This window comes from Passer domesticus, chromosome 4 (assembly GCF_036417665.1).
Source record: "Passer domesticus isolate bPasDom1 chromosome 4, bPasDom1.hap1, whole genome shotgun sequence".
In the NCBI taxonomy this organism is placed as follows: domain Eukaryota; kingdom Metazoa; phylum Chordata; class Aves; order Passeriformes; family Passeridae; genus Passer; species Passer domesticus.
Genome location: NC_087477.1, coordinates 33,219,748 through 33,246,074, shown reverse-complemented (window position 1 = coordinate 33,246,074; position 26,327 = coordinate 33,219,748). Strand labels below are relative to the sequence as shown.

The 26,327-nt window shown below is 39.7% G+C and overlaps 1 protein-coding gene across 4 annotated transcripts in view; it reads right to left on the bottom strand.

Annotated features, from left to right (window-relative positions):
* The window catches only part of PDLIM5 (PDZ and LIM domain 5), a 126,274-nt gene that overhangs the window by 5,267 nt on the left and 94,680 nt on the right, over window positions 1-26,327 (bottom strand). For all 4 annotated transcript variants that reach the window (XM_064416984.1, XM_064416982.1, XM_064416985.1 and 1 more), the window contains 4 exons: window positions 23,238-23,401; window positions 11,351-11,525; window positions 4,141-4,321; window positions 2,991-3,111 (listed from right to left, as the gene is read on the bottom strand). In XM_064416984.1, the coding sequence (XP_064273054.1) occupies window positions 2,991-3,111; window positions 4,141-4,321; window positions 11,351-11,525; window positions 23,238-23,401 (641 nt within the window). The remainder of the gene's footprint in view (window positions 1-2,990; window positions 3,112-4,140; window positions 4,322-11,350; window positions 11,526-23,237; window positions 23,402-26,327) is intronic.

Genomic DNA, 26,327 nt, shown 5'->3' with positions numbered 1-26,327 from the left:
TTTGTGTGATGACCTCCCTGAAAATGAATCATCATAGGAGACATCTCAACAGCAGATGTCTCTCAACACAAGTGCTCTGGAATAGCAAAGCCCTCGATAGCTGCCAGTTGCAAGAAACTGCTTCACTGATCACCTCCATTAATCCATGCTACTGGAATGAATTTGTAAGTGTTTAAGAAGAAAGCAAAATAAGAACATTAAATGGTAGGACAGACCTGTGCAAAACCCCTGAAGAACATGGTCTCATGACTGTACTCTTTCAGCTCTTTACATTTGTGGTCATACAGAATCTTACTGATATTTTCCTGGTGCCAGCAGTTAAAACCTTTTGTAAGTTGGCCTGTGGTTGTGTTGATAAGTTTATTGGCTTTTCTTCTGAAGAAAGGGCAGTAGATAAGGCAGAATGAAGGGCATCAGCTTTCTTTTGCATGCTTGAATTGCGATACCACAGAAGCCTTCCAAGGCAGACTTTTTACATAGTCACATATCAGTGCTTCCTGCACACAGCATTTTCAAAACTAGGCTACTAACTCTGCCCTTAAAAAATGTTCAAAGTTGTAGATATCCAGACTTTTATGTTAATTTTAGCCACAACATCTAAACCCAGAACATTCTGCAGATTAATTCCCCTTTAATACTAATAGCTAATGCTGTTATAATTTCAAATACAGATTTAAAATTAGAACTCTCCTTTGCACTAGGAATAAGGAAAGTTGGCAGTGACATTTACTCCTTATTTCTTTAAAATTAGTCATAGACTCATAACTCCAGCTGGACTGAAAGTCTTTGAAAAATTAATATAACTCAAATTAACATCTAGTTAGTGAGCCAGAGCCATTACAAAGTATCACTGCCAATAACACCTCACAGATTGTGTCTGCATTAACTTGCACTAGCAACTTTTTATCTCAGAAATAAACTTTGTAAGAAGTGTAGTACACTTGACATCTTACCACAGTTTTTCCCACTTATAGTATAGAAAAAGGCACATTTTGTACAGGAATTGTAACAGTAGCACAAATCAATGTACTGCGCGACAGTCATTTGGTGGCAGGAACAAGAATTGAACCTTAGGAGAACAAATCCTCTCATGAGCTTTCCACCCAAAGGGGAGTTATTGATTCCTCCAGTACTATTTTTGAATCATCAAATGGTTTCAGGATTAGGGGCTTCACATGGCTTCAGGATGAAATTTCACCGTGCTGTCACACTGGAGGATGCCACTCGTATACCCATTTCCTCTGCTGCTCCACAAATTCAATAGGAGTAACACCCTACCCTACATTTGTCACCAAGTTAGCAATAACCTACTGTGTCCTTTTGTATCAGCCAACATCTCAGTAAAGCAGCTCTTACAAGAGAAATTTTGGATAAATTGGCCTACTTCCCTCATGCTTACAGTACCTAGCACTCTCCCTGGCACCCACTGTGAACAACTCTGGGACCAACTCAGAAGGAAATCAAAGCTCCAAAGAGGTCATTAGAATTTCATGCTAAATCTTTTCTGGTCAATCCATTTATACATCTATGAAACTGCAATGTTCCTAAGAGTAGAAGGAAAACCATAATAAGGGTCCAACTGACAGTTACCAACACAGCATGCACTGTGAAAACAGATAGTTTTCATATAATTTTGTCTCTTCTATTTTGTGGGAATTGTTTATTTCTTTCCTAGCTCAGAGGAGTACATGGAAAGTTTTAAGTGAACTAGAAAACCAACTTAAATAAAAACCGTTCATACTAATAATAATAGGCTGACAAGAGGCTCAGCATGGCCTGGCAATGTGCACTCACAGTCAAGAAAACCAAAGGTATCCTGGGCTACACCACAAGAGGAGTGGCCAGCAGGCAAGGGAGGGATTCTGAACCACCTGCTTCACTGGAAGTCCTGCATCCAGCTCCCAAGAGGCATGGATGGGGACCTGCTGGGGCAAGTCCAAAGAAGGTCACACAGATGCTCAGAGGAATGGAGCACCTCTCCTTTGAGGAAATGCTCAAAGAATTGTGGTTGTCCAGCCCAGGAGAAGAGAAGGCTCCAGGCAGACCTTACAGCACCTTCCAGTACCTGAAGGGGGCCTAAAGGAAAGCTGCAGAGGGACATTCTACATGGACAGACAGTGATAAGACAAGGGGGAATAGCTTAAAGCTGAAAGATTCAATTTATATTGGATAATAGGAAGACATTTTTTTACTGTGAAGGTGGTGAGGCACTGGAACAGTGTTGTGGATTTCCCATTCCTGGAGATGTTCAAGGCCAGCTGGATGGGGCTTTGAGCAGCATGGTCTAGTGGGAGGTGTTGGCAGAGGGGCTGGAACCAGATGATCTTCAAGGTCCCTTCCAACCCAAACTATTTTATGACTTTATAAAAAATGTTATGATTAGCTGGAAGTGCTAAAAACCAAACCAGAAATGCTCTGAGAACTTGTAGGCCACACCGTTCATGGAATATCACTCATCAGGCTTTCAAGTGCTCTAATTTTATCACTGTATTTTTCCCTTGACATTTTTTTTATCCTTGATCCTGCAAAAAACTACCTGGACAGACTGCTTATTCTTGGAAGCCCCTCAGGCTGTGAATAAGGCTATTCAGAGAAAACCACATTACTCCACTGCCATTTTCTTGTGTTTGGTAAATAAGCAGATTCACATAAACTTCAGATTACTTCAAAGCCAACCAGAAAACTAAAACTAACACTTTGATGTATCACTGATACTCCAGCTGAGGACTTAACAGGAATAGGTAAAAATCAGTGACAAGAAGCCTGCTGTTGCTAAAGCTGATGAAGAAATCCTTACCAACTCCTCCTGCTGCAAACTAAGGGGTCTACAGCAACAGTTATTGCTTTGAGTTGACATATCAAAGTTATGTGAAATTGCTGGGGCGCTTCTAATGTGTAGCTTGAGAAAAGGGAATTATTATTTTCCCCAACCTTACTGAGCTCTGCTTTCCTGCACAGCTGCAGTAAACTTTGGTTGTGTTGCTTCTTACCCGTCTCACAGTAGGGATCACCATCTTCTAAGTGAAAAACATTATTGCGGATGGGGTTATGACAGGCCACACACACGAAGCAGGAAACGTGCCAAGTTTGTTTCAAAGCATTTATTACTTCCTGTGGGGATTAGAAAAAGTGTTAGGAACACATTATTTCGATGTGATGACTAGAATTGTGGTAGCCATGCCTCCACACTTGATTCATTTCAAGAATACTTTGTTTCCTGCTGCTACTTTGAAAATGGGTTGTGCACACAAGTTCTGCGATGTTAAACTTAATGAGGTGCTTTATTCATGGTACATCTCCTTATTTTTCATGAGCAATCCTTCGGGGTCTTAGGTAGGTTTGACATAGAGTTGGACAAATTTTAATTCATTTGTTCAAATTCTTAATTTTAATCAGTTTCTCACCCATAATGGGCTCCTGAAATAAGAAAAGCAACATCTCTCCCTTCTCTTGAAGTCCATGAAGAGTTAATCAGAAGACATCACACAGAAAATTACGACTGTTCTGTGCTGTTTTCAAAGATGCTATAGTGCCAAATATGACTTGAGAATTGTGCTGCCAGAGCCCTGCATGACCCCAGTTACACAAGAATGCAGACACATTGCTGTCTGCAGCGAAACAGCAGCCGATCAGCTGGCAGGCTCAAATGAGCAATATCAGTACCCAGTAGGAGAATGCGTTTTTCCATCTACATTAACACTGGGAATATTTCAGTACTTCTCATCTAGCAAGCAGTGTGTTCTTAATCCTCAGTTCACCTGAGGAAGATTTTTTCTTTTTACTTCCCTCCCCCACTTCCCCCTTCCCATTCTGTAAAAAGCTGCCCATTAATTGCCGATCACATGTTGCTCAGGATAATTTGGTAATGGCAACAGCTACCAAACAGCTTCACAAAAACAGGAGCTGAGTTTAGAAGAGCCAAGGAGCCTACAGCACCTTTTCTCAAAGACATTGAAAAGGTTCAACATTAGAAGATCCAAAGTTTGTATTTTATATGTGATCAGAGCAGAAAAGGTGTGTCAAGAGTATATTTGAAAGAATGCAGACTTGGCCAGGTAAAATGGAATTTCATAGCAGAGAAGCACTGAACACTGTGATTATTGTTCCCACCAAAGAACAGGCCACTTGCTGGTCACTTACCCCAAGGATCTTCCTCTGGCACTTTGAACACTCAGGGGCAAAGAACTTCTCATAGCAGACCTCACAATATAGCATCCCTTTCTCTTCCACAAATCCTATGTACGCCATGGATGTTTTGCAGTGGGCACAATTAAACTCCTCTGGATGCCATGACTTTCCCAAAGCCACCAAGAAGGGTCCTCTGAGTAGAAAGAAGAGATATTGTCAGCAAATGCACCTGAACTGGCTCCTGGAAAAGCTGTTAACTGATTTATCTGCAATAGCTCTGTGCCATTACTACACTGGTCACACAATACACTGCTCCATCCCTCTTTCCTCCTACAGGCTCTAAGAAAGCTCCAGGTGTTGACTGTATCCATCTCCATTGAACTCTCTCCTAGAAATGCCTGCCCACAATAAACACTAATTCTTTTCACTTCACTGCATTTCAGAAATCTTATTTTAGAACTACATTAAAACCACAGCGCTGAAGTGTCTGCTAGGGAATTGAAGAAGAATGTTTTCCATGTTCCCAATTCCATTTATTGCAAAGAGCCATTTGACTCAGTGACATGATCAGCTCTCCTATAGTCTGCATTTCTATTTAGACTACAAATATAAGCAGACTTGACCTCACCAGGAACAGATAACATCAGCTTCTTCTCAGACAAAAATTGCTGTCCCTATCCAACAAGTTTCTTACAGGATAATCCATCCTAGTTATAGGAGTATTTTTTGGTACTAAAATAGGTCCATTTTTTCCCAAACACGCAGCTTCCTCTATCATTTGCAAATACAAAAATGCTATACTTTTAATACCATTTGTCTGGTTAATGTAATGCAGTTAATAAGAAAATAAATTTATCCCTTTTTCAGTCAACAAAAAATTCTCAGTTTGTAACTCATGAATCCCAAATATATATTGTCTCTATATTCATCTGAAAATATATTCAGTATGTTCATATCTTTAGTGAACATTTAGTGAACATAGTGAATATTTACTTTAAAGAGGTGCCTCCAAGGTCCCATCAACACTCAACTTTCCAGAATTTAGGTTTCATATGAACTTTGTGGTTCATCTCCCTTACCAGATTTCCTGTTTTTCCAACACCAATAAAGATGTAATTCTTTCAAGTAGTGAAAAGTGAAAAGATGTAATTCTTACTTTTTTTTTTTTTTCCTGATCTAATGCTGCACTTAAAAAAACCTGAAAGGTACTAATATGACCACCTGCTGCTAAACATTGTTTTGGAAATCAAATAATCTACAAGAACATTTTTGTGTAAGATTTTCATATGAACAAAGCAAAAGCAATAAAGAGAAAAAAACCCACACAAACAAGAAAAAAAACCAAATAACCCCCCACAGTTCACCTTGAAATTTGCTTATGTTGACTCTAAAATGAAAATATAAGTGGGCTGAGAGGACAGAGAACAATTTCATCAAGGATAGAGTATACAGACTGTAATTTTTCTTTTACATTTTCTCTGGCGACACTATATTTTCAGCAGGGTGAGAAGTCCAAGACAAGGGACTCAAACAGACTTAGGACAGACTCAAAGGTTTAGGGTAACTCAAAGACCTTGTAAGGTGATGAACATCCTTAGTCTGGGCCTATTTATTCTATTCACCCCTGTTTATTGGAGGGAACAGAGTGAAAAAGGGCTCCTGAAGAGAAGCTTTAAGGAGGGAGCTGGGGCTGAGCGCAGCTCTCCAGCCCCTCTCCCAGCGGATGCCTGAGCTGTGCAAACACTGACCTAACCCGATACCCTCCCACTGCTCTACAAGCACCTTTTTACATCAATGCCCTCTCAGTTATGTACTGATCAAACAATACAAGCCCTTATGTACAACAAAGTGCCCTCAGAGGGCCGTGTCAGCACAGGCTAATTTAACAGATTCATTAACATGAGGCTGACACTAAAGACGCTCTCCCAGCTCCAGGTAGGATTGAGTTTCTGGCCATCTGCACTGAAATGACAGGCTCAGCTCTGCAATGGGAAGCAGGCATGCCAGCAACAGGAGGAGAAGGAATTTTTACATCTGCTGCACTTAGCTCTCAAGAGTTTACAGCCCTGACGTGTTGAGGTCAGCCATTCAGGACAGTGCACAGGAACGCAGACGGACCAGGAACAGCTTCAGAGCACACCTATGGAGTTCCTCTCCCAAAGCTCCCAGACAGCTGGGGCTGTGCCCTGCACAATGTCTACGAGGTGTTCCATTAGTGCACTGGCTCCCTGTGCACACATGTCCAGAAGAACACTTTCTAAATACAATTTTACTTTCAATCAGGCCGCAGTTTAAACATGTCAAGCTGATACTGCGGCTTAATGACTCCTTCAACTTAAAAGCTGCCCAAAGCACATGGAAGAAAAAAAAGAAAAAAAAAAAAAAACCTGCCATGTAAAATACACTAAAACATGATATTCAGAACTTGGAACTTGGAGGTGTTCCCAGTCTCTGCATAATTTTGCCATCAAAATGATAGCTTCCAGTAATGAATGTATTTAATTCCTCTATTAATTTGAAAAGGACTTTAAAGCCCCAATTTGAGTAAGGGGCAGGATGCCCACTCTCATGCAATGTGACAGAAGTAGCTAGGGGGATGCAATGCTAGGAAGATGGCTGTAGATTCTTCATCCTTCATTTCTTCCTCATTTAATACAAAAACCAATAAAATTCCCACATGCCTCTGTCAATTAGAACATATTTGTAAAAGCAGTGCTAAAACCCCACATTCCTACTGTCTAAATGGGATATGGGATGACCCAACTGGCAACAGTTGGCTATGAATGTGCCTCTACCCCAGGCTACTTTGACATGCTGAGCATTTCTGAACAAATTTCTGGCATTACCACCTAGACCACGTGAACAGAACTCAGAGATGAAAACAAACTAATAATTTATTATTTCTTGGAAAGAAATTCTGATTGATTTACAAGAGTATTTGCAGAATCTAATGCTCTAAAGGTACATGATTTTAGCAGTCACCTCAGACATCTGGGTTCTACATGCAACAATGATACTGGGGCAAACTGAAAAGAGAAATGAGTAACTTAAAGGAAACATAAGTGCAACTTCAATGACTTAACGCTCATAACTGACTATAACTTCATCAGTGTGATCATGATGTATTTTATTAATATGCCAGTAATTTAGTTTCTCATGTGGCTTTTATTATGCTAGTAAGCCAGAACTAAAATTTGGCGGTAGAGAGATCAAAAAGGCTTTTCACATCAGCTAGGAAGGCAAATCACTTCACAGTTAACCATACAGCAGTTCTACATTTTTCAAGTTTCTTCTTCTCCTCCCCTGAAAGTGCCACAGTATACAATTTGTGTACAGGAGATGCTGAATGGAAGCACCATTTGTACTTTTTCCTTTGTAGTTTTTTGCCTTTAAAAACAATTAAGCTTTATGAAAAGGTGACAAAGCCAAGGCATCATTCACAGCAGCCATGCCAAAGACTATGTTCTCAATGGCAATCCAGAGAAAACACATTTGGACTTCAAAGGAAGAGCCAACTCTGCAGTGCAGAACTTGGTGAAGCTGTCTGGGAACCAGAAGCCTTCATCAGGAAATGCCAGAAGTCTGCCAGACCGTCACAGCAAGTAGATCAAGAGAAATTTAGTTTGCCTCCAGCTTTGATTCTTTTAGACATGGAAATAAAAGCTTACTTAATGAAGCTTTGGAAAAAACTGGAACCTTCAGACAATCACTGTGTGAATAATTGAAGATAAATTAAAAAGTTATAAGGTATCTCTAAGAAAGGTTTTGGCTCATCTGCCATGGTTATTCTATGCCTGAGTGTAAAGTAACCAACTCCAGAATGCATTTTGGCTTCAAAACAGATGTACAATGCAATGCCATTTGATCCTCCTCCTACCTTTTCATAGGTAAAGCTACCACTGAAGTGTAATTATGCTAAAACTTGAACTCAAAATGCCATTGCAGTCTTCCACATCCACTGTATGCTGTGAACATGAGGCATATTTGGCATTGATTAATGCACATCAACTCATCTGGGAACACTTGCTTTTAATAATTGAGCAGTCATTTAACATATGAAGAAATATAAGGATTTAAACACCACCAGCAAATTACAAAGACGTCAGATGTGGGTACCAATTACTATTCATGAAAAGGTGTCACTTACAAGAGGTGACAATGGCTTAAGTACAGTCAAGTGGGGCCTCTGCAGTTTGCCCTCACTATCCACTAAGGAGTAAATGTTGCTCCACAGAACAATAGACTGCCCTGCTTAGAGGGCAGCAGCTCATCTCTTTTTTGTGATCAAAATGGGGGAGTGGGGAGCAACAGAAAGTGATTTAAGGGCCAAGAGGAGAGGGGAACTGCTCAGCACTGAGACCTCACAGCACAGAGCACCAGCACACCCTGATAAACCACAACTGCTGTAAAATATAAGGAAGCCTATTGTATGAAAGATGCAGCATATAGTGCACTTTGTGTTTGGTTTCAAACTAAAATAATAGCACAAAAAAGAAAATTAATAGTTTCTTGCATGTTATTTACTAGACACAAATCCAAATCCCAGAGAACAAAAACGATAGAATACTAAAGACAGACAGAATTATTATATAGGCCAAACTGTTCAAGGAATCAGATTAAGCTCATCCCAAAAATAAGTACTCTTTTTCTGATATTAATCTCTGAGTTTTCAATGAAGAAAAAAAACTGGATTAAGATCCATAGGTGCACCTGTGTTGGGAATGTGTGTAAGGATTTTCTATTGCTTCAAGGGGGTTAGGTTCATATATTTTTATTTTATTTCCTTGATGTATCCAGTGGAAGTAGGAATAACTTTTCCAAAAAATCACAGATCCATTAGTAAAAAGTCTTGTAAAATTAACCCCGGTGCTAACTGAACTGGTAGTGAACTACCGCAACAGAAATCTCATGGAAGCAAACAAACTGGACTCAGTTCACCCCTAAAGATAAGTGACTTGCATTGGCTGGTTCTGATGTAGAATCCAAGCCAGGGCTGAAGAGGCTACAAAAACCTACAGTGGAAAGGCTGATTTTCTATTATAATGAATGAAAATTACACAGCTCATGGATTTCCTCATTTTTCAGAACTTCCTAATCAATAAAGTCTCTTTCTTTAATCTTGGTGAAAGATAATGCAGGCTGTCTTATTTTGTCCACTGAAAACATAGGATATAGATAAATAAATTTAAAAATACTATGTTCCCCTTGTAGTTCAACAATACAAGTGACTGAATAAGCAAGAAGAAAACACTTTGGAAGAACGCCTTTTTTTTTCCAATAATCCTACGAGATTTCTATTTTAGGGAAAACAAAATGCAAGGTGCATAAAAACAAAGATGATTTGCACACTGGCAATAAAAGCAATTACAATTCCCTGAATAAGGCAATCATGACTAATTGTCAGAAACCACTGACTGAACAATGCAACCCAGATTCAATTCTTCCTCCATACAAAATTCTGGCTAATGGTAGCATATCTTATGGGATCAGCAGAACTTATTTAACTTAATCTCTATTGGCAAACTTGTCTTTGTGTTGTACCCATGTCATACAAGTCAAGGACAATAGCTTACCATAATGTCCAAAGGCCAGGGAGCCATAAGAGAGCTTGAAATCCAGCAATACAGGAAATTTTTATCAATCCAGTCCTAGTAATTGTTAAAACATCCCTTGCTTTTCTTCTATGGATGTTGTTTTTCTTCTTCTCAGTTAGAAACTATACTTTAGAAGGAACAGTAGTCTTTCTAAGGCTATGATCTCTGTTTGGTTTCCAATCAGCTAATAGTCCCAATTCTATCGCAACAGGTGCATACATGAAAACTAACTTGCTTACTTTTCATGGGTCTTACATTCACTCCATCCAGCTTTCTGGTTCTCTATAAAATGGACTGTGAGACAGTGATTCTTAACAGTTCACAATATTTTTCCTCCAAAGTAGTTTCACTCTTGGTTTTGTTAGATAAACCACACATAAAAACAGTGTTCTGCATTACCAAAATAAAACCTTAAACCACTTGTGACTAAAGAATCAAAACCCACAAAAGCAAAACAAAGCCCTGCTTTGTAAGAGAGGGTGCAGGATGAACAGAATCATATAATCATTTAGGTCGGAAAGGACCTGTAAGATCACACAGTCCAACTGCTCACTCAGCACTGCCAAGTCCACCACTAAGCCATGTTCCTAAGTGCCACATCTACACATCTATTAAACATCTCCAGGATGGTGACTCCAAGACCTCCCTGGGCAGCCTGTTTAAGTGCTGGACAACCCTATTGGTGAAGAAATTTTTTCTATCATCCAATCTAAACCTCCCCATCACATCTTGTGGCTGTGTCCTGTCACTTGTGGAACATTATTTCCATAATGATAAAAGAATGATAAAAGTACTATTGACTGCTGACCTGACTATAAACCTGCTGACTCCTTGGAACCAACCTCCACATCACTGCAAGCTCCTTTGAGGCAGCTGTAGAGAGGGGTAAGGTTCTCCCTGAGCCTCCTTTTCTCCAGGCTGAACACCGCCAGCTCCCTCAGCTGCTCCTCATAGGATTTGTGCTCCAGACCCTTCCCCAGCTCTGTTGCCCTTCTCTGGACAAGCTCCAGCACCTCAATATCCTTCTTGTAATGAGCAGCCCAGAACTATACACAGGATCTGAGGTGTGGTCTCCAGTGCTGAGTACAGGGGGACAATCAGTGCCCTGGTCCTGCTGGTCACACTTGCTGATACAGGCCAGGATGCCACTGGCCTTCTTGGCCACCTGGGCATACTGATGGCTCATGTTCAGCTGCTGTTGATCAGCATCCCCAGGTGCTTTCCAGCCAAGCAGCTCTCCAAACACTCTGTCCCAGCCTGTAGTGATGCCTGGTGTTGTTGTGACCCAAACAAAAGACACAGGACTTTGCTTTACTGAACCTCATCAAACTGACCTCAGCCCATTGATCCAGCCTGTCCAGATCCCTCTGCAGGGCCTTCCCACACTCCAACAGAGCAACACCCCTGCCCAACTTGGTCTCCTGCAAGTGTGACTAAGTGTGCCTTTGATCTCAGTCTGTACTACTGATTAAGACATTAAGCAGGACATGCTCCAATACAGAACCTGGGGAGCAATCCTGGTGGCCAGTGGCCAGCTGGATTTCACTCATTCATCACCACTCTCTGTGCCTGGCCATAGAGCAAATTCTGCACACCCCAAAGAGTGTCCCCAGCACACAGACACACACCTGATGACCTGGTTACAGTGTGCACACATGGGAGTGCGCTTCCCCGCTGGAATGTGCTCCGCCCGCTGAACCAACGTGTCTTGCTCATTTAGCTGAGGTGTTGTTGCAGCTTTTTCACTCGGGGCAGTTGTTCCAGGTGATTTAATACTGTTTGATGTCCATCCACTGACAGGAGCTGGGGAAAGAATGCCAAAAGCTTTTAGAGGACCATCTTTCAGTTCCAAGTAAATTAACTTGAAACACGAGCAACCAGCAGCATTTGCCTAATATCATTGTCCAGTGTATACCAGCCTCCTTAAAGGAACGTATTAAAAAACACTCATTTTCCCCTCCTCCCCCATTAAGTTACCAAGAAAGTCCTACCTACTTTATGAAATGTCTGTGAAATAACACAGAATGGTTTTGGCTAACTTGGAGAGGTAGTGGACAAATTTTAACATGTTGAAGAAGTTAGGTAAAAGAATATACAATCTGTGAAGGCATTTTTTTGTTTTAGATACAAAAGCTAAAGCCAAGAACATCAGTATATGAATAGAGGCAGGAGAAAATGACATACCTACTCAAAAAATTTCACAGTGAGTGCAATAGATCGTACATCATTACTAACACGTTAAACAAGAACATGCATTCAATACAACATGTATAGGAACTTAAACTAGAGTACTGTATAAGCAAAATTCATTTCTACATAGAAATTAAACACTGGTCAGGATCAGTTGATTCTGCCAATCTGAAGCACTCCAAAGGTCATGTTCACATCCTCCTTATAAAAGTATGACACAAATAAAACCCTGACATTTTCAGAAATGTATACACTACACACTTCCATGTGTACTCAGGGTTTCAGAGCTGGAGAACAGACATAAGCTTTTATGGAGTTTGAGAAATGCATTTACAAAAACAAAAGGCACAAATGATACTGTTGTAAGAGTAGTGAAGAAACAAGCAGTCCTGTGCTTTTCTTTTCCCTCTATTGAAATATGTACCTTGGTAACGTACAAGCTACAACAACATGGGTTTATGGGAGCTGTTTTTCCTGTCAAGAGGAGGTATCTTTCTTTTTCAAGCACATTATAAAAAAGCCCACATTTCCATAGCCTTTTGTTTGCAACCACAGGCAAAAGAAACCTGGAGTGTTTACTTGGTGCCCTGTCTTTAGTGCAGCCTTGCTAAACCTTGTAAATCAAAGAGTGAAATTAAGACCTGAGTGGAAACTCAGAGGCAAACAACCAAGCAATGACCAAGACATCAGACAGTGCAGGATGATGCTACTGCTGCAAAGATGCAGCTCTCCAACACCAGGGTCAAGGCATTGGTATGAAGTTTTGCCAAAAATCTAGTTTGTGGAGCTGTTAATCTTTATGCTATTCATCCTCTCTTGTTTTTCATATCTTCCAGGGAAAAAAAGAAAAATCGGGTTTTTTTTCATCTCCGTTAATGTAATGCTGATCAGCTTCTGTCCTACAGAAAAGTTGCAAGTACTTTTCAGGCAAAACACTGCATTCCCTGCTGAAAGAGAAGTGCCATACTAACTCACCGAGAAGACAGATTTAAGCAGCACTGAATCCACAGAAAATCCAACAAAAATGCCAATACTGAGCTATTTAAAGAATATAGCCAAGCACTGTACAGTTTAATCAAAATATTACCATGAACTTTAGCAATCCCCTCCTCTACTCACATGTAGGCTAACACATCTGAAAGAGAAATCCTGTTTAACACCAATGTTTTTGTACTGTAATTAAACTTGGTATTAACCTGCTGATATGGGCTCAATATCTGCTTTTGCTTACTCTTTCTGTGTATGAAGAAGAAATATACTCATATATCTTTTTTTTTGTTTAAGTGGTTGGTTTATGAAAATTTCTCATATCAGATCATTTCAAAACTGATGTATTTTTGGATCCTTTTCAGAACCTGAAGTAGCAAAAGGTATAACAATTCATAAGGTTTGCTTGTTTTATTTTTATTTCTTTTTTAAAACAAGACTATATTTCATGTGTGATTAATGAATTTGCAATATCTTGAAAAAATAACATCATTATTCTTGAAACATTCAACATTCCTGAGCGAAAAGAATTTAGGAATAAAGGCACTTGATCTGGAACAAGTCACTCTGCTACTGTAGCTCACTTTAGATTAGAAATGCTGCTAAGCTGAAAACCTAGGAAGAGATAAAAATGAAAAAGGTGGCAGAACAGCTTTGAAGACATGAACAAAAGTGGTGTTGATTAATAGCACTTTCCTCCTCTGTCATCACACATGGTTTTTCAATTTTCAGATCCCATTTCATGAGAAGACAGGGATACACACTAAACCCAAATCTGTTTGAAGACTGCTTTTGCCATAAATCAAACTGCAACACAGCTTCTAGTTTCTCTTTGGGTTCTCTACTGAATCCCAAAAAGCCCATTCAGACACATCAGCTGTCTTGTTTGCACTGTGTAGTTAAAAAAAGTGTTTCTTGCTTAAAGGGGAAAAAAAAAAAGAGCGCAAACATCACAATTGCTCCCTTTTCTTTGTTCTCATTACAGCTTTCATTATTGCTGTTTTTCTGAATGATGCTTTTCTGAACACTACCTAACTTTAAAGTTACTACTGGCCAGGAGGAGAATTTGTCTATGTAAATCTTCTCTACAAAGCTGTTAGATCAGTCTTTTCTGAGTTATTTAAAGCACTAAAAAGTGAGAGAAGGAGATAGCCCATCACATTAAAACAAAAACTCACTTTTAAGCAAAACATAATAGAAACCACACAAATTAGTATTGTGTCAAGCAAGAGCTGTGACCTGAGCAACAACAATCTGGGCATTTAGTGCTGAGGACACTCCCTGCCCATGCTCCCAGTTTGTGCCCCCAGCATTCTCACAAGAAATCTCCTTCTCTTTGCTGGTAATCACATTAAGACTTTGTTGGTCTTGCACAGTCAAAAATCCACCAGTAAAGTACTGTAATATCTATACCAATAATAATAAATACCTTATTTGATATACTGGCTCCTTTGTAAAACTTCTACGGTTCTCTAGATTTTTTTTTTATTTTTTTTTTACCATAGATCATTCTCCCTTCCTCACTACTTGATTTGCCTCAGCCTTTTATCTTCCTTGTTTCCTTCTGAACACCAGCAGGAGGATAGCTTTTATTGGCCACTTCCGTCTTTCCACAGGCCACAAACATACCTTTAACACTTCAGTAATTTCACCTAAGGTTCATTACTTCCACTGCAACCCACAGACCATTTTTTTTGTTGGTGGTGACATTTTCCTTTAGTTGCTTTGCTTTTGATTTAAAAAAACCCCACTATTAATGCTCCACTTAAATCTGTATGAATTCTCAGTACTTTTCCCAACACTATTCCTCCTCTTGTAGCTAGAGAGTTTCAAATATTAGGTCTGTTTCCTTGTTTAGATAGAACACTGATATTTCCCATATATTCCTTCTACTTCAATAGCAAGTTTAACACTCCAGTGGACAAGATGCTTTTACTTCAGAGAGGAAAGGGATACTCTGAGTTCAGATATTCTCTTCCCTTCCTTTCTCTTCTCTATTCCCTTGGAAATCTTTCAGATTGAAACACTACCACTTGATTTAAAAACATCAGGCCCAAAAAACTGATGCAAGTGTTTTTTTTTCTTTCAACATGAAGATTTTACCAGGGCACATGAGGATTACCAAAGTAGGTACAGATCTTTACACCCAATCTAAGTGAAAACCTCTCAGCTCTTGGCAACCAGTCTGAGCTCTCCCTGTGTTTTATACTTTGCCTTTTATATATTACACATATGGTCATCAGCTTTGTTCTCAAGGAGTACTGGGAAGATAGATGCCCCATTATCCAAGATGTGTCAAGGTACATGCACATTTTTAATTGCAAATGGTGACTGATTAGTAATGGAAAAGGAAATCACCCATATTTTCCTGTTGCCACCTCTGTTGCTTGAAATGGGACAAAGGACAGCAACTTTTATGGGTGGTCTGAAGATTTAAAACAAAAATTAATAAATTGAATTAATAAATAAAATAAATAATTTATAAGAATTATACACTCCAGCAGGAGCTATTCTGACCTGAGTAACAGAGAGATTTGGGTTCTATGCAAGTTACGAGAAGATGTCAGTGGCCAAATTTTGGAGTTTTGTAGGCTTCACTTCACCTTCACTCTTTTTAATGAAACATTCTAAAGCACTATTGATTTACAATGATGTGTTGTCATTGCCTTTTTTTTCCCCTAAAACCAAAAACACTCTGTACCTGACTATTAACTTTCTACTTTATTAGGTTTAAGTTTAGCAAACCCACAGTGTTTGCTTTCACTGAACTCCTTGGTATGGCTAGTTTAATATTTAACAATCTTTTAGGCAGGATAAAGAACTGCCTCTTTTTTTTCCCTTTTTTAAAAATCCCAGTGTGACTTTGCCCTTGTTAGTCTAACAATAGGTTGTTCCATCGCTGAGCACATGGATAACTGCAAACAGTGCTGAAAGGTTTGGAAGACAAAGGGAGAAAGGCGGATACACAGCGGTGCCAAAGTCACTTTGACAGAGGTTCTCTGGTGCGTAGCAACAATACAACAGCCTGAACTGTTTAATGCTCACTTAAACATAACATCAGCCTTCATGTAATATCTATAAATAACAATGCTACTCCAAGCAGTGGGAGTGCCAGAACTTCATTTTAAAGTGTTCTAACTCAGTGATTTATGCACCGCAATCAAACTACTGTATTATAAATGGAAAATATAAAGCTTCATACGTCCAATTTTCTGACTTTTCGTAATATATCTGTAGTGTAAGAAATCTTCCTGTTCCATCTCTCAAAACCAAACAGATGGCCGGATGAAGCAACGTGTCTGAAAAGCTCTGCTGTCAGCTCACTGTGCTGGCTGCATGCAACACCCCATCCACTCCCAGGCCTGCATGAAATCACACAAGTTCAGTGCAGAATGCTACAGGACAAGTACAAGGTGAGAAAAAAACCAAAACCTAAAAAACATCCCCCCAACAAACGCAAAGCTCAACCCTTGTATTCCGTAGTTGTTTCTTTTGTTTCTCATGGAGTCTTGGAAACAAAGTCAGAGCTAAATTCCTTTTGCTGATTAAAGGCAGAACAGGACGAATTAAACCATTATCATGTCTTTAAATGCAGGGTGAAAGCTGTATGCACCCGTGGAAAATCAAAACAGGTGTTACCTTGGCCCCATTTCAACAGCCCCTGCAACTAGAGGGAATAGTTCCTGTGTTAGTAACCAGCCTTTCAACTGGAAAGGCTCCGGGTAAATTAGCTGTAAAGCATCTTAATTAAAATGAGTATGGTGGTTTTGGCTCGCTCAGCCTGTCTCCTTCTGATTTGTTACATCACATACCGTCACAAATTTGGCACAACTGGCGTTGCTTTTATCAAAAAAGCGACTCAAGAAGAAAGAGAAAACCAAATCCTGTACTACAGTGTTGCATTTCTCTGCAGTGGCAGTGTAGAAACCCATTTGGTAGCTTTCCAAAGATAAGATTTTGCCTCCCTTGCTATTAGCTCCTCTTCTGGACTCGACAGCTTGGCTTTGTCTGCAGAGAGCATGTCTGTCCAGTGTCATGTAAATTATCTGTCAGTTTCATGAAGCTGATGTTTAACACTGAATTCCAATAAGAATGCACTTACCAGAGGAATGCTGACTTTTCATGTGCTGAACAAATATTAGGCATTATTCTTGGATGCCCTACACCTGTGCATCTGAACAGGACACAGAGCTGGTGATACCTAATGGAGAGGAACGGATCTGGAGAGTCACTCTGTGACAAGAAGTTACTTTTTAACAAATCAAAGACAATTAACATCAAATTTTGGAAGTCAGTGAATGTTCCTACTTGATGTGTGTGAAATAAGCATAGAGCCAAAAAAATACCTGCATCTCTGTTTAAAGGAACACCAAGAAACATGCATCTGTCCAACTACTGCAAATAACTCATTTAATTGTGCAATTTGGTGCAATAGCACGTGAATTTGGCAAAACCAAAACACAGGAAAATTGTCTAAGGTCATGTTTGTAACAGAAAAGCTGAGTTTCTGTTCAGCAGATCTTGTGCTGAGGTACACCAGGCCATTCTTTCTCTGAAAAGTAGGTGGTACATTTCTGTGTCATTTCTATGATCAGCCCCTTCCTAAAAATGAACATTCAAGTTTTAGAAACACACTAATTTTTTCACTAGCTCTACAGGAGTTAAAATTTCATACTGCCATCAAGTTAAGGTTAACATTTATAAATTACTCTGGTTTCACAATGGGTTTTGCTCGGCTAAGCGACTTCACATTAATTAACTTGTAAGAACAAACTCTTGTGGTTTGCTGTCACATGATGATATAATAATCTAGATTAGATGAAAAATTAATTACAGTCCATAAAGCAGGATCAGAAAGGTTTTGTATTTTGACCTGTCAATCATAACACTTTTATGGAGAAGGCTTTCTGCTTTCATGAATGGTGACTACATCACAGAGCAGCAACCTTTAACAATCTTTTTCAGTGAAAAATGGTGGAACTGTTTTGGGACCTATCTTTAACAGAGGCCATACCAACAACATAAGAATTTGTCTTAACGACTAGCAGTGTTAACCCAGTTTCTTCCCCATATTCAGACTTTAGACCTCAATGGCCAAGTAGCTTCTTGAGCTCGTATAATTAGTCCTGACTTTAAATTCCTGTTCTACAAAGGAAACAAATTAGTATGAGAGCATCCTAAAAACACAATTCCAGAACTTTATGAACACTGTGATGGTGACACAATAGTTCAGTTGCTTTTTCCATGCAGAAGTCATTCCCAAAACTATCAACTTCCTTACCCAGCCTGTTTAGCCTGTAAGATGAACAGAATTGATATAGGGGCTGGTGCAATTACAAATGAAACACAGAAAAACAAAAGTGACAAGGACGAAAAGTGCCGCAGTCCATCCCTTTATGGTACTTAATCCCTTGAGGACTTACTGGCAGTACAAGCATTTGGTGATACCACAGTATATCTCGGTGCCTTCCTCCCACTCCACAGCTCCATACTGTTTGCCCTGATGGCCAAATTCCACAGTTTGATATACAATTTTAATCCTATTTTCTCTACATAAATAAGTAGCAGAATAAATAGCAAGGAGGGAAACAAAGACTCAAACTGCCAATAGAGCACAATGTCAAGTCACGCCTAAGAAGAGGCTTACATTTTCTTTTGCTTTTATAATTTTAATATGATTGTGGGAATAGCATATAAAAAACAAAATGCAGGAAGAAAGCTATGGATAACTCCAGAGGAGGAAAGTTCAAGGCTACCAAGTACACAAAAACAACTTCAAGGAAACAGCAGAATTCTTAAAACAAAGTTGTCTGGGGAGTACTTTTTATGTGCTTGCAGCCGTTTCTAAGTGTGTTCCCTCTGCTGAAGGGATCATGTGCTTAACATATGTGCTTGCTCAGGATTAGGCAACTGACAGTTGTGCGTATTGCAAAATATGCTGACATTCCCTAGCAGCTCTGCTGTAAGGGGATTATATATCCTAGTGATACCAGGCTGAGAGAGACCCTGGGAACAAGGAAACTGGCACAGCTGAGTAAAGGGTCACTTAAAACACCAGCTTTGAATGCTTCCACCACAAACCTTCCCCATCCCATTCCTCTGACTCAACTGCAAAGCCTAGGAGGAACAAAGGGCATCAACTGCAATGAAACTCTCCTTTCCAAGAAGCAAACCAGCCTTTCTGGCCACCAGCTGTAACAGCTCCCCTCAGGCCCCCTGCCATCCCACGGGACCCCACAAGCGAGCGGGATGCTGCCTGCCCAGCTCCTGTACTGGAAGGCAGGGTGTGGGACTGGCAGTGCTGTGCCTGGCACACAGCCCCTATGGTCCCCATGCCTCAGCAGCTCACCCCCCAGCAAAAGGTTGGAAAGATGTCAGGTATAAGAAGGCAATTTCATGTGAGAAAGGTAACACTGGAAGTCCTGACTGCTTCTGACCATCACCGATCCTGCTACACTCTCCCTGAGAACAGTTTGTCTTCTGGACTGACTCTAGCTGGTCCAGGCAATAACACCTTCTGAGATTGTCCCAGCAGCCTCAATTTGCCACGGTGCTATTCGCTTCCTTTCAAGTTGCCGTGGAATGTCACAGCACGCTGACAAGCAGCTGTCATCTCTCACCCACGAGGTGGCTGCGTGGCAGTGGTGAGTGAAAGCTATTCCTGTGCATGCACCGTGTCCTGGCCCAGGACTAGAAAGTGCTTTGGGCCTCCTTGGGGGTGAGCCATGCTATGCAAGTGTAGAGTCATAGTTATCAAATATAGAATAGCTCACTGCAAGGTAGCCAGGATGCTCTGGGTTATTCCATTCTTTGAATTTAAAATAATCTTGTAAAAATCTTGTGCATCTGGTAGGTGAGTAGAGCTTCATAATGAAGCTCAACAAAAATGAAGCAAGAACTATTATAAATTCTAGTCTGCACATATAACACACTATAACAGTGTGTTTTTCTCATTTCAACAATAGAAAAAAAATTGAAGATTATCGAGCTTCTTACCCATGCCTTAAAAGAAAGCATGAGGCAGCCATCTCTCATTTCCACTAGCAAACTGAGGGATCCTCTAATATTAGGATTTTGTTCCAAAGAGGAATAAAACCTCTATTACCAACATAGTGGACAACTAGCATAGTAATGTCCATGGGTACTCCATGAATGGCCCCCACAGCCAATGAGGATAAATTCAGGCCCAAAGGTGCTATCACTGTGAGATCCACTCACATGAGACTTCTGTAGAGAGAAACCCAATCCCTGAACCATCTTCAGGTTCACTATCTCAGCCATTCAACTTTGAACCATCATATTGCCAGATGATGAAATCGCTCATATCTCACAACAAAATCCCTCTGACACCTTCAGGCATCTCTGCACAATCTCAAAAAATAAAAACCCATAACAATCAACAAATCACCCCAAACCCCTACAGTGAAGCTTAAAAAAAGAAAAAGTCATAATACTTTTATTTAAAAAAAAAACCAACAAGGTATTCTCTGGGTGACCTATACAAGAAAGAGATCTTTCTAACTAATAATTGAAAAGATGTCATCTACCCAAATGACATACCTCTGTAGTCAGACAACTTAATAAAATCACTGGTAATCTTCATGCCACACCATCAATCAGCATCTTACAGCTTCCCCAGGCATGAACAAAATCCTATGACATGACTATTTTGCTTTGGAAACAACTTGGTGTTACACACAATATTCATGAGAAGGGTGAGTGGTATCAGAGCTACAAAACTGTGCTCCCAATACATTTCTGCTATTAATAGCATACCATTATACATTTACATGAGACTGTATCTTCCTTCTAATTATCTCCTAAGGTAGACTTCAGCTATGAAATCAAAGGAGTTTTTTTGTCTAAAACTTTGTCAGGCTTATGGCCTATGAAGCCAAATTTTGTTTGGCCTGTGGAGTACTGGAAATTTTACTTTAAGGAAAACTTTATGCTCACAAACTGCAAAGAAACAGCAGAACTGAAGTCCAAGCATTCTCTGAAACACTTATAGTCTTTTTTTTTTTCTTCAACATCTAACTAATTTTATCAAAACATTCAATTACAAATGTTTTGATAAAATTAGTCAGATGATAAAAATTGATAAAAACAAAACAGTTTTACCTGACTGCTGTTCCACCTACAGGGGACAAGCACAGACTGGCTTCCCATGGCAATGGGTGACTCTCTGTGTTCCTAAGAAGCAAATGTAAACTGAAGCTCCTCTGGCACCTGGGACATCATACCTCCTCCCACCCTGTTAATTCCTGGGCAGCTGCCATTCACACTGCTGCATTATCTTCCCTGTACTCTCCAGTTTTAGGGAACTCTTGAGTTTTCAATGCCTCCTTCTCCTACAGCTTTTATTTCTGGCTCCCCCAATATGGTTGGGGAGAGATAACAGCTTTGCTTCTTTGGAACTTAAGCAGTGCATCTCAGAACCCTTCATCAAGACAGCACAAAGCTGACATCCTCATCATCATTTCTTCTCACCAGCTTCGCTGCCAGTATGAACTTTCTAAACTTTCTTTAAGCTGTTCTGGAACATAATAATCAAAAACTCTCTGCCTGGATTTCCCTCTCACCTGCCTACTTGGTATCTCTGATGTAAAAAAAAAAAAATTTCACATTATGCAAGAGCATAGGCATAGATTTTCAGAGCACTACAGAATCAAGTGCAATGTAAGTAATCTCTTTAAAACTCTCTCATTCATGAACATCTTAAACAAAAAGGGCTATTTCATACACCTGACTCATATTAATACTAGAGCACACCAGTAGGATTTAGCAGTGAAACACTTACCAACATACTAAAAATGAGTGTAGTACTACAGAAACTCCAAACTGATGGGTGGTTTCTATGCAAGTTAAATAATTCATCACTTGGCGAGACAGACAGTCATATCAACTGTGAAGCACAACCAGTCACTTACAAAAATGCAGGATTATGACATGACCACAAAAGCTTGCTTTAAGCACACATACTACCAAAAACATTACTTTAAAAAGTGGTGGGGCTTCTGTTGTTTTGAGATTTTTTTTTCATTTTAATGCTAGCTAACTCAGAGAAGTAAAACAGTGCTAGAATTAAACTGATCTAAATTTTAAGAAATCTTTACCTTGCCTTCATTAGCAGACTCACTATTTCCAGGAAAGTACAGCAATGACAGTGCATTGCCATCTTGAGGCTTCCTACAGAACTGCACAGCCCAATCAAAATACATCCATTTGCTACCAACCACAGCAGACATTCAATAGAAGTGTCAAAGCCATTATAAAACATTCAGCATTAACACCGTATTTTTTTTTATTTTTTTTTCATGCCAGGGCTTCTATAGTTCCATTTTGAGACTGGATATACTTCTAAAGAAGGAAAACCCTTACACAGAATAAAACCAAACTAATAGAACGATTTAGCATAATTGATCCTGTCAGAAAGAGAATCAAGACTACTCATGTCATATTAGCAAGAAAAATCTGAAGCTAAAGCTTAATTAATAATACAGATTTCCCAGATCCTTTGAAATTACTACACAAATTTAATTCAGCATCAAAGACTGATTCAGCTTAAAAAATTACCCCAAGTAACTATTGCATGTAATACTATGAAAACCTAAGTACACAGTTACACATACAAATGTATCTGTATTATTTAATAACACAGGAGTGCTCATAAAGAAAACAGAATGCTTTCCAGATACAACACATTCTGGTGTGGGTTCAAAGGTGTAGAAATCACCAAAGTTCATTCAAAGGTAGTAGCTATGTGAATTGTCCTTGTAAGAATTTTTACACAAATCTCTGTAACCCAAACTTACATAATAATCTGGCACCCTGCTCAAATAAAACCTACAGATGTCCAATACATAAACACTCTAGTGCTTCAGCCTTTTTTATCTTTTTTTAATTAATTAGTACTTCTGAAAAGATCACTTGGAAAACCCATATATATGCATAATATCAACATATGTCGATATTCCTACCTGAAATAGCATGGGATATGCTTGAATCTACAGTCACATGGGAAGCACCAAGATGAAACTGTGGGGTGTATATACATATATTGGATTGGCATAAATGCCTTTAATACAGGTGTGAGGCAACGGATTTTGCTTGTTTGTGAAATGAATTGCATATATGAAGGTACTTATAAAGAGCTACTGGTTTACTAAAACAGCTAAATTGTTTTTTCTTCTCCTCTTTTCCTAGCAAACTGGCCTGTTGTCAAAACTCACAAACAGCCATTTGAAGCCTGTTGTTTTTACGCCCAAGGTGAAGTTTGTTTTCCTGAGCCATCCAAAGGTCTTTAGGTCAACAAGGAAAAGCCTCTCTGGAAGTTACCTGCTTGGTTTGGAGGCTGCCAGCCCTTGGCAGAACCCAGGGGTGCCACTGGCTTGAGGACTGCAGCAGGTGAGGAGTTGGCAGGAGCAGGTCTCACATCCACGTTGTCCTGGCAGGCAGGAACACTCCTCACCGGGGCAGGCTGGGCAGCTTCCAGGGAATCACTGTTCAGAAACAAGGGAAGAGTAAATAAATGTCTCTTGCTAGAACAGGAGAACTTGTGAAATAGAGATGTGGAGTGACATTCCCTCACCCCAGTGCAACAATGCAGCACCCACTAGTCTGTCATCACCAACAATGCTGTGGTAGTTACAACCCTGAAGCTGCTTTCTAAGAACTGGACATTTGAGTAAGGTCTGCCAAAAGTCAATAGAGTCAACTGAACCCCTTCACAATTTTAATTTTAAAAGAGTTGTAAGTTTCTTTAGTCATTAAACAACATGCATGATATTTTATATTGCCTCTTTAGAGCACTTTACAGCTGCTTTTATACTTCAAGGGTTGGCAGAACTCTTTTAGCCCTTTAAAAACACACATGATGAAAACTGAACTCAATCACAATTCACATGGAGTGCAAGTAGCCGCTAATTACACTGATAGCAAGAAAATTTTTCATTTCTCACATGCCTTTGGGAAGCTGAAATACCATTCCAGAAACATATTTTGCACAATTTAGAAACCCATCGATAACACTCTAGAAGCCTTGTATTCTTTCTTCTATTGAAGAAAAACAAATTTACAGCACATGTGCACCATGTGTATTTTCACCAGGGTCATTCCCAGAATTACAGATTGTGCCAAGTTTGTGAAGTAAAAATCCACGAGCTATTTTTACTTTACAAGTGTTGCACATGCACAGTATTGCCTTGCCTGTATGACATGCAACAACTTGAACACACCATGAGGCCAAAACACAGGTTAATAACCTTGATTTTTTTTTTTTTTTTTTTTTTTTTTTTGTTGTTGTTGTTGATGTTGTCTCTAGATTTACAGGGTAAATAATTAATCCATTTAGAATCTTCTTCCAGGTAAGGGATAAAAAAGTTATTCACAGTTTGGAGAATAAATCTGAATGTTCAGTTTAATGAGTTACAGCTATGGCAATTGCAGGCTTTTGGCAACAGCAGTAGTTGTGCTGCACCAGGACTGGTGGATTTGCTGTATGCAGTGTGCACAAGCCCAGAGAAGCACAAATTGAGACCTTGCATACCATTATCTTCAAATGCTGAAAAGATATTTAAAGACATTTGTACAGCTAAAATGGAGGCACTGAAGGTGCACACTAGATTCCTTTGAGACATATGTTCCAAGTTTTTACAACACGCAGATTTTGAAGCAGTGGAGATACAGGGTATAAAAATGCTAATGCAAACTGAAAGAAAAAGGATAGGTAAGTACCCTCTGATGTGAAGAGGCAGCAGTGGTTGAAAATGACAAGGTAGTTTAGGATTAGCTTCCACAATGAAAAAAAGTGCAGGTCTGCAACTTCACTGTTATAGAAACATCCTGTACAGAAACATTCTGTACTGTTGAATATATTTGACATGCAACCCATCAAACCCATTCCAGGCCAGAGCCCCACTGCAACTTTAAGAATTCCTTGTTAGCACTGTTAGTGCTAAAAAAAGAAAGTTTCCTCCTTCTCCATCCAAGAGGCTCATTACTGCTTGTCAAATAACTTTTCAAGTCTAGCACCTCTTCACTGCCTTTGTCTGGAATATATAAGTCATAAATAATACAAATCATCAGTCAGAAATAAAAAAATCCTGCTGACTCAGCAGCTATCTTTTACAAGCAGAGGCTACTCAACAAGCAAAAATGGATTTAAGACAAGCAAAAATGGTTCCCTCCAGGGAGAAGATGGCAAGGAAGCAGACTCGGAGGGAGGCCCACAAAGCTCATTGCAATTCTGATTGGAAACTCTACTGTTGCCATTTTTGTGGTCTAATTCCACGGCTTGTCAATGACATGGCATGCCAGTTCCTGAAGCAAAAGAATGTTGGAGACATTCAGGCTTTCATTTAGAAATAAGGTGAAACCCCAATGATCCCAAACTAAAAGACAATTATAAACCCAGGTAATAAGCTACCTCTGATGTTTTTTTATCATCTCTGAAAGTTTATGTGCCAGGAGCCTCAAGCAAGAAGCTTCCTAAGGGAAAAGCCTGAAGCCATCACTCAGACAGAAAGGATGTTACTGGCCTCAGGGCAAAATTTCTGAGGGTCTTGGACACCCTTTGCATTGCATGTCTGATTCTTCAAAGCAAAAATTGAATAAACTCAAGCCACTAGCTCAGCCTGTCAATTTAACAGGCAGGCTGCTACTGCAGCTTGGCAAGTCTCTACCGTGCCACATTGCCCACCTATGGCATGAAATAATGCACCATTTTTCTGGAATTACAGCCTCCAATCAGTTGGCTGCAAGTGCACATACAGTGTTCTCTGCAGAAAGACAGACACATCTTTGTGAGCGTGCCCCCTAATAACAAGAGTGGCAAAGCTAGCCTTTGTCCCCCAAAAAAGGAAAGAAACCCAGAAGTTTCTCTCAACGATTAGGGAAAAATCACCTCATAGGACCTCAGAGACTTCACCAAAAACTCAAGGTCATCTAATTGGATAGAAGCCATGAAGTCCTGCCTGGCCCATCAGGTAGAAAAGAACAAAAGAACTGAAGGGCTTTTGTGAGGTGTTTATACCAGGAGCAGACCTCTGTACCTGGCTCGAGTTTTTCTGTTTGTTATTTTGCCTTTTATTAAACCTTTTCTGTTTCTAACACTGCAGCAGAAGCCATCCTGCTTATTATATGCCCCCAAAAGGTAATAGCTAAGCTATTCTTGGATGTGTTAGGTTTCCTTTTGAGGGCTTATGAGAACTGGCCCAAGAAAAAGAAACCAAACACATCTTTATCTCACTTTCAAAGATGCACTGCACCCTCACCAGCATCTCCCTCAGAAGAGGTTCAACCTTTTAAACTGAACTTGAAATTCATGCTGCAAAGTTAATTCATCAACACTTTACTTCATGTTTTTCTACATGATAAACACTCAAACTCTAGTTATTGTTATCCAGCTTTACAAATACAGTGATGGAT